Source organism: Pistacia vera, unplaced genomic scaffold, assembly GCF_008641045.1.
Source record: "Pistacia vera cultivar Batoury unplaced genomic scaffold, PisVer_v2 Contig1285, whole genome shotgun sequence".
In the NCBI taxonomy this organism is placed as follows: Eukaryota; Viridiplantae; Streptophyta; class Magnoliopsida; order Sapindales; family Anacardiaceae; genus Pistacia; species Pistacia vera.
In genome coordinates this window covers 1-9,691 of record NW_022195341.1, presented here as the reverse complement: position 1 = coordinate 9,691, position 9,691 = coordinate 1, and the positions used below count along the sequence as shown (strand labels likewise).

Sequence of the window (9,691 nt, the reverse complement as noted above, 5' to 3'; positions counted from 1 at the left end):
AAGGTACCGATGGAAAGCTCTGGTGATGGGGAGTTCAGATCAGGTCCTGGGGAGGTGAGAAGTCGTCAGAAATGAGCAGGATCTGGGCTGAAAGATGAAGAGGCGCGACGGCAAAATCGCGGATTCCGGCGGTTTTCGCGACGGCTGAAGCTTGGGAAGTGTAGATCCAGCCGTGGGGAGTGAAGATCGACTCTTGGGGAGCTGAAACGTTGTCGAAAAATGGCCAAAACTGGCCTGGAAGGCGAAAGGTCGCGGTGGTTGGAAGACTAAACGTCGCGGCGTTTCCGTGATTTCCAGTGGCGGTTTGCGGTGGCTGATGAAGATCGGTGCATGGGGAGATGGATCGTCGCCACAGGGAGACGAAGGGTCGCTAGAGCTCGCCGAAAAACTGGGTGAACAGCCTCCCCTGTACGCGACTTTTCATCTTCTTTTTATAGAACAAAATGAAAATTATTCTTTGGTCCCTGGATGTTTGAAAGTGACAAAATCAACCCCAAGATTATGACAATTTGACCCTTGAATGGCATAAATGAGACAACATCAACCCTAGAAAATAAATCACATCCTAATATCAACTTACACAATCTCAAATTTAAATCCAAACATGCCAAATTAGTAAGAAAAACTCAAAATATGATTTTTAAACATAAATTCATAATTTCTCTTAATTGTCTCAATACAACTTCAATTCAATAACACATAGGGTCTTTTTGTCACCAAAGTAGAGTCACTTTCATGACTCTAACAGTATTACATAATCAAAATTAAGAATTTATATCATTTCCTCTCAACCATTCATATCATTTGTAAGATTAATGTCAATATATATATATATCTCCACTTGTATTATTATTATCAAACAAAATGAGCAACACATCTTCCTCTTCACTTTTTCATGTAAAATGAGTAAATTTGGGCGAATTTTAGTGAACCGAATTGGGTGACTCGGATCCGACCCAATCTATTTCAACCTAACCCAAAAAAATTTGGGCCTTCGACTCAAATTAATAAAGTCGTATCGATTTATATTGATATTTTTAAGGATACGAACCAATATGTATCGTATCGTAAGATAGATATCAATGTATCGAAAGGTTTAGGATACACTCTTTTATATGTATCATTGGCGATCCGTATTGAATCGTATCGTAGGATATGTATCGAATATCGTAGGATACTAATAACCATGGTGACAATATTCTTGCATGGCCATTTCATTCATTATCATTTAATGTGCATTTATTAACTTGATTTTTTTTATATTAATTCATCCAATTATATTATGATACGTCACTTTGTATAAAAGATTTTTTATAGTGTTTGTAAATGTATTATTATTCTTGAATGCAATTATAGAAAAACCAACAGAATTCATTAGATTGTAACTAATTTAATATACATATGAAAAAAGTATATGGGAGGGTCAAATACAAGTACACTAAATAGAAAACTAAATAAAATTAATGTTTTTTTTTTTTTTTTTTTTTTTTTTTTTNAAAAAAAAAAAATCTATAATTGAGGGTAATTTTGGAATTAATGTTAATTTGTTTTAAATGGGACTAGTTAAAGAGTTAATGGGGAGCATATAGAATCACTCTATGCAATTTGCTTCTTAGGGGGCGTTTGGTTCAGAGAATGTTAGATTACTGGGAATATTAGATTATTGGAAAGTTAGATTATCTTAAAAATTATTATGAATATTTAAGAAAATGTGTTTGGTTAATTGGTGGGTATGTTTATTAATATATTTGGCTGGAAGGAATAAATTGGTGGGTATGTTTATTAATATATTTGGCTGGGAGGAATAAATTGGTGGGTATGTTATTTAAATTACTGAATTGTCCTCTGATTAAATATTTTTGTTTAATATTGATTATTATTTGGATTATTATAACCCCCCTGTATTTAAAAACTTAGCAAAAACAACCCCATAATAAAAGTTTGGAAAATCAACAAAACACCCCCACCAACCTAGCCACTGCCAACCGTTGGCAACCACCGCAGGTAGCCAGCAGCCGGCAACCTAACGACACATAGAGGGTAGAAAATTGCCTCCGTGTGCCGTATGGCCATTTCCGGCCAAAGATTTGGCCGAAAATGGCCAGACATGATAGATCTGGCCATTGACGGCTAGATCGATGGCCATTGACAGCTAGATCGATGGCCATTGACGGCTAGATCGATGGCCATTGACAACCATAGACGTGGCATTGACGACCATCGATCTGGCAGTCAACGGCCAGATCGATGGCTATTGACAGCCACAGACATGACCGTTAACGGCTATCGATCTGGCCATTGACGGCCAGATTGATAAGAGTGTAACTTATATATTTTTATTCATTCCATATTATGTTTTTTGTTATGTTTTATGTATAGTTGAGTTGATTAGAGTTTATTTTGTAAGTTTGGCATATTTGGATAGACTTTATGAAATAATTGAGAAAAGATTAGGCAATTCCATATTTTTGTTATTCTGACCAATGCTGCAGTTTTCAGGTTTTTCATAGAGTCAGATTTCTCGATTGTAAAAGTGTTCTTCAGAAAAAGTAAAGTAGACGAATCAAGCATTCCAGGAAGGTATTATGGGCGAGAATCCGAGTTCGTTTGGGCCCTCATTAGTTGTTGCAAAACCGGACCTGGAATTCTATTCGTGGAAGGATTTCTTGGCTGAGTATTGAGTCTTCGAATGGGCCTAACTAGAGCTTCAGATATCGAAAGCAGGTGATTCAAAAGTCCAAATTCATCTACACATCCAAGACTACAACTTTTATGAAGTGACCAAGCCCAGAAGAGTTCTTTTACATTGCGAGAATCCTAGTGCAAACTGGATTATGAATTCTGTTTTCCATATCTGATAAGATTTTGACAGTTTTGGAAGTCTATCGTTTAGCAAAAATCTAGGATAGCAATTTCCCTTTTTCATGGGAGAGAATTAAGAAAAAAAGACATGTTATTTATTTATGAGTTGTTAGGTTAAAAGGGGGAGAACAGCAGTAGAGTTGAGTTTTTAGTTTTTTTTTTTACTTTCTTCGGCAATATGTGCGGTTGGTCTTTCTTCTTCAGTTCAAGGGGATTTTGAAGCATGAATTCATGTCATTGATGTAACTTAACTTCAGTAACATTGTTCTCAATCTCATACTCATTGGAATTGTTTATGTTATTCTGTTTTAATTGTTTATGAATTTTGTTTGGGTGATTCAGTAATGGCCTGCTAAATTGTTTAATCAAAATTTTATCTGTTAGAATTAGGAATTGTGATACGTAATTGTCCTATTTCTATTCAATGAGCAATACATGATGATAGATGATTACGGACAAGTTTTTAGTCTGTCACCTTGAATAACATAACCTAAGTTAAATAATTTGATCTTGCGTGATTGTTGCTTGGATTGATCTATTTTCCTAATTCTTAAGGCTGCTATTGAATTAAACTTAGAGAGCTTATTCTAGGTTATTCAAGGGTTAAAGATCTAATTGAAGAGCTTATTTCAGTAGTGACTATTAAGGGAAAATTCGGGTAACAGAGCTTGTTGTTTCTTAGGGTCAGTAATTCCATAATAACGAGATAGAACAATGTTATAGTTAGTTCGTGTCCAATGCATGTTTAGGTGGATCTTGAACCGAGAACTGGTTGTTTTTAATTTGATATTTTCTACCATTAGAGATTTATTTGTTTCACTTTAGATTACATTGATTACAACCCTTTTCATTATTCTGCAGTCGTGTTTACTGTTTAGGATTCTATTTTATTTTCCTGTTGTCTTCGTTGTGGTTATTGGCATAGAATATAGGATTTAATAGAATCATTCCCTGTGAGATCAACCCTNTGTCCAATGCATGTTTAGGTGGATCTTGAACCGAGAACTGGTTGTTTTTAATTTGATATTTTCTACCATTAGAGATTTATTTGTTTCACTTTAGATTACATTGATTACAACCCTTTTCATTATTCTGCAGTCGTGTTTACTGTTTAGGATTCTATTTTATTTTCCTGTTGTCTTCGTTGTGGTTATTGGCATAGAATATAGGATTTAATAGAATCATTCCCTGTGAGATCAACCCTTGCTCACCCTATATACAATTTAGTAATTAGGTTAGTAAGGTTAATTAATTTGGTGCATTCGGCACGCTATCACAAATCTGGTACAAAATGGTCATATCGGCACACGACGGCCATTTTCGGCCTTCCATGAGCCGTTCCAATGTGGCAGCGGCGGTGGTTGTCAGCGGCAGGTGGGTGGGGTGATGGCTTGGGTGGGCTGCAATTTGTTTTGAATTCAAGGGTAATTTTGTCTAAAAAGTTAATTAATTGGGGTAAAATAGTAAAAGCCATATTTATGTAAATAAATTTAAAAATAAGGGTACTATTGTCCTAAAATTTTATTAATAAGAGATAGAATTGTAATAAAAAAAGATTACTTTGGTAATCTTAAAATACCTAAAAAAATAGAGTTAATTAGATTACTTTCAATATTACCAATAGTAACTACTATTGATATTTGAAAATTACCGGAATCTAGGAATCCCACGTTACTCTCAACCAAACGCTCCCTTAGACTGTTTAGTGATGGAGTGAGTATTTTTTTTTTTTTAATTTAATAGAGAGTTAAGAAAATATATAAAGATATAGATTTGTATTTTTTTTTGGGTAAAAATGAGTAAATTGCATTACAACTTACAAGGGTAGACACCAAAACAGAGGGATAATCAAACCAGAAGTCCAGACTCATGACCCTTCTGATTTAATTAGGGTTCTCAAACCTCCCTAAAACCTTTCACGAAAAATCAATGGAAAACACCACAAACCATTCAAGACCCAATAAAAAACGAAAAACCGGCCAAAACCCTGAAACCACTTTCCTCGTTAACCTTCAGTCATGCTCCAAATCCAAGGACCTCCAAACTGCAATTTCCTTATACGAATCAGCTCTCTCTCAGAACCTCCGTCTTTCCCTCCACCACTTCAATGCTATTCTTTACCTATGTTCAAACTTCATCACTGATCCATCATCTAAAGACTCCGCTATCGATTATGGGTTTCGCGTGTTCAATCACATGCTATTAAGTAACGTCAACCCAAACGAGGCTTCGGTCACGGCTGTTACCAGGCTGGCGGCGGGCAGAAAAGATGGTTGTTACGCTTTTGAGTTGATTAAAAGAATGAATAAAGAGTTTAATATTGTTCCGAGGTTGAGAACATATGATCCGGCATTGTTCTGTTTTTGTGAAAATTTAGAGGCTGAGAAGGCCTATGAAGTGGAAGAGCATATGGGTTTAATGGGGCTAAGTTTGGAAGAGCCGGAGATCGCGGCATTGTTGAAAGTGAGCTCGGAGACTGGGAGAGGAGAAAGAGTTTATGGGTACTTGCAGAAGTTGAGGAATAGTGGAGGGTGTGCGAGTGAAGAGACGGGGAGAGTTATTGAGGATTGGTTTTGTGGAGAAAAGGGTAGTGAGGTTAAAGGAGTGAGTTGTGGTGTGGGAATGCTGAAAGAAGCGATTTTGAAGAACGGAGGAGGGTGGCATGGGATAGGGTGGATTGGGGAGGGCAAGTGGTTGGTGAAGAGAGGGATTGTGGATGAGATTGGAAAGTGTTGTTGTGGTGAGCAGTTGTGTTGTGTTGATACTGATGATATGGAGACTGAGAGGTTTGCGCTGTCGATTGCCGGATTGGCTATGGAGAGAGAGGTCAAGGCTAATTTTAGGGAGTTTCAAGTGAGTGGTTCTTTTTCCCTATTTCAATGCGTATTGTCATGTTGAGGTTATTTTGCTGTAAATTTGTTGCTTGGAATTGTTATTATGCCTTTTGAGAATAGAATAAATGTCAAATGGAACAGTCATTTAAGGGATCAGTATTTGATATTGGCTGGTTGAATTTGGTGATTCTGTCACTGCATGGTTTGATACTTTAGCTTTCCATTTTATAGATTTCTTGAAATCTATGGTCTATGGCATTGAAAAATTCAAATATACTTTGCTTTCAGTTTTCAACGCATGCCCATTACAATGAAGAAAAAGAAAGGAATGAAATTAAGGGCTCCTTACTCTTTCTTGGGAACAGAGATATGCATTTTTATGTCTCTGTACAGCAGCAGGATATATGGGTGAATTTTTTTTTTTTTTTAAATCACCGAGGTGTTCACTCCAGTTTGTGCGCATCTCAACTAATCCTCGAGGTCCTTGAACTGCTGGCCTAGTAAGAGCCCCAGTGGCCACCCCTATTAGTGTTTGGGGGACTCGAACTTAGGAGCTCATGAAACCTCCTTTTGCTCTTTTACCATCAGGCCACCCAGTGATGGTTTATATGGGCGAACTTTGATAACCTACTGAAATACTTTCTTAAGTTCCTCAGCTTTTGAATCTTGAGTGATGAGTTTCCGAATTTTATACAAAAAATCTATAAACTGGTCAGCCTCAATAAGTGGTAAATAAATTATAGAATTAAGTAAATTTCGATCAGCTATAGAATATTGCATTTTCATTGCAAATCATAACGTTGCTTTATGTTTATATAAGTTCTCCTTTATTCTGTATTATCAACACTCTTCCTCTGCTTTTCCTTATTAATCTTTTAATTTTATTTTCTTTCTAAAGGATTGGCTGGAAAAACATGGTGATTATGAAGCTATTCTGGATGGAGCTAATATTGGGCTCTACCAACAGAACTTTGCTGAGGGAGGATTCAGCATTCCTCAGGTTGTACACCTAAAGTTGATGATTTGTTTTTATTTATCTCATGTTTTGCTTGGCCCTTTGCTAACTGTATATTTCTCTAATGCATTACATTTATGCTTTGAAAATTGCAATAGAGCAGCTTGATGCTGTTGTGAAAGAACTGTATGATAGAAGTAATAATAAATGGCCCCTTGTAATCTTGCACAATAAACGTCTTCGGTCACTTTTGGAGAATCCTTTCCACAGAAAGCTAGTTGAGGAGTGGATGGATAAGGGTGTTCTTTATATGACACCTCATGGTTCCAATGATGACTGGTATGCATCTCTAATGCATTTTTGCTTATTTCATGTGTGGCTAAAGTACTTATGATCTGAATTTTGACATTCTTTTGTTGCAACTTTTCCATCAAACTCAAGCAACATCATTACTCATGCTTCCTTTGCCCCTTTTAAGTTCTGGATGCATACATATTCCTTTCATGATGAGTGAGCTGTTTAAATGATTAATTTAATGAAGCTGAGTCCTGCCTTTTCCTAGTAGTTCATGTTTTTTCGCATTAACTATTACTGGTACATTGATCAAAGATTAATAAATGCCCCTTCAATTCAGGTATTGGCTATATGCTGCTGTCAAACTCAAATGTTTGCTTGTGACGAATGATGAAATGCGTGATCACATTTTCGAACTCTTAGGAAGCAACTTTCTTCAAAAATGGAAAGAAAGACATCAAGTATGTGCATCCTTAATACCTTAGACAGTTTATACTCAGTTAATTCTCAGGTTTATTATGTTATTTCATTTGTCTCTGTCATTAATCTTCCTTTCTTTTGTTTTTTTATGGTAAGTTGTGCAGTTGAATTTTTGAGAATTCATAAAGATTTCTATTGGTACCATAGATATATAACGCCTAAAGCTCTTGATGAAAATCATGCAATGGTTTGGTGATTTATCGGGTCTTCTCTAGCTGAATAATTTCATTTCTTATAAGTTTTGTAGAACAACATAGGTGTATGTTAGGATATGATCACAATACATGATATTTCTTTTATTAAAATACTTGTTTTAATGTAGAAACATACCCACTGTATTGATTTTGGTCTTCTATATAGAGCCATGAAAGGTGATCCTATTCGATGATGAGTGGTTTTATTGGTCAAAGTTGTCCTGGATAAGACTTTTTTGATAGTACACCGTGGTTCTATCTAATAGCTTTGTATGCCCCTTTTGGTTGCTTGGTGAAGTCACATCCTGCAAGTGAAGGCATTTAATACTCCATTCTTTTTTCGTAGGGGATGGGAGAGAGGAAGTTTGTCAATGATTCTAGTGAATAAGACTTATTTTATCAAGGGTTAAATGAAAAAAGATAAAAGTGTCATCGTATTTTCAATGAATTTAAGGTTAAACCTATTCTTTATTTATTCATCTGAAGAGCGATAAAGTTACATGCATATTGTTCTATGTTTCCTGTGAAGTAAGTTACTTAGTCATGCTTTTACAAACTTGTTCTAAATGATATTGAATAGGTGGTAGTTGTACTATTTTGTAAGGATCTCAAAGTATCCTGATTCCATTTTCAGTTTTCATGACTTGTAACTTTGATTTTGTTAGAACAATCAGGTGGGGATTTATTTTCATTAAACATATTCCTGCAAATTTCAGGTCCGATATACTTTTGTGAAAGGTAATCTGAAACTTGAGATGCCACCACCATATTCTTTCGTGATCCAGGTATCATATATTAATTGTCACTGCAGCTTCGTTTAGTAGCCTGTTCTGCCCACAGTTGTGCTGAAGTCATGACAATTTTATGAAACCTGCTAAAAGCTTTTCCTTTGTTATTTGGATAAGTTATGGTTTTAATGAAAGAAGATTTGGTTTTGGAAATAACTTCTACCCAACGATAGAAAAGATGCTGGAATGTTAACATGCCATGATGTGCTTGTTTTAGTATGATAGTTCACTAAACTTTAAAAGAAAAGCATGTTTAAAGTTTTTAGCCTCTCTGTTTACCTCTGAAACCTTGCACTAAACATTGAATTGATTGGATATTGTTTTGAACGCCACGTCAAATTCATTTTTACTGCATAAATATTTGATGTTATTTTCATCGAGATATAGGTTTTATTTATATTTTTATACATAGTGATGACTTCCAATCTGCGTTTCAGGAATCAGAAAAAGGATCATGGCATGTGCCCATAGTAGCAAAAAGCAACAATGAGTCTACGCAAACATGGCTGTGCGTTACCAGACCAAGTGTATTTAAATCACATGACCAAGAATTGGCGACCATGGGAACGTCTGAGAAGGGTCATGTTCTGTGCTGTAACAGTGAAATTTTGAAGTCACAATGAAAATAATGGTAGTTATGATTCTGATAATACTAGCACAGGTACGAAGCATATATAAATTACAAGAGCTATTTAAAAAGGAAATCGAAGGTCAGCATTTCCCTTGTCGGGTGCGTTTTTTCTCACAACCAATGCTTATAGGAAGCTTGCTTTCATATGACAAGCAGCTCTTGCCTGTTTATTTAAGTTATAAGAATTTTTCTGAGCACAATGTTCTTCAGTTTCGAATGCTGATATGCGCCAACCCAACTGACAACCCTTTTATTCCTGTATTTTGGTCTGGTTACTGTACATTGCATAAGCTCATTCCAAATAATTTTTTTTCTTGTTCCGAAAGAAATGTTTGTTTTTGAAACAATAATTTGTTACACGTAGTTATAGAGGATCACGAACTCTATATTTAAGTACTCGGAGCAGTTTTTACTTGAAACTCTGGGAATGGTAATATATCTATTATTTTGTTAACACAATTTACCACTCATTAAATTTTATCTTAAATAATACGTAATATAAATCAATTGCGTGACACCAAAAATTTGGCAGTAAATTCGTGTAAAAGTTTTTCCTTTAGAGGCTCAGAGATCTTAGTGTAATTGACATTTGCTGGTAGCATCCAAAGGATCTTCAAGTTTCGTTTTATGATATTTAATATTACATAAAATAT

General features: G+C 35.5%; 1 protein-coding gene across 1 annotated transcript; it reads left to right on the top strand.

Annotated features, from left to right (window-relative positions):
- The first annotated feature begins 4,672 nt into the window (after window positions 1-4,672).
- LOC116121794 (proteinaceous RNase P 2-like) lies at window positions 4,673-9,405 on the top strand. Its single transcript, XM_031407732.1, has 6 exons — window positions 4,673-5,715; window positions 6,595-6,696; window positions 6,815-6,990; window positions 7,286-7,406; window positions 8,336-8,404; window positions 8,845-9,405. Exons 1-6 carry the CDS (start codon window positions 4,792-4,794, stop codon window positions 9,028-9,030), a joined length of 1,578 nt encoding a protein of 525 aa, XP_031263592.1. The 5' UTR covers window positions 4,673-4,791; the 3' UTR covers window positions 9,031-9,405.
- Window positions 9,406-9,691: the final 286 nt, after the last annotated feature.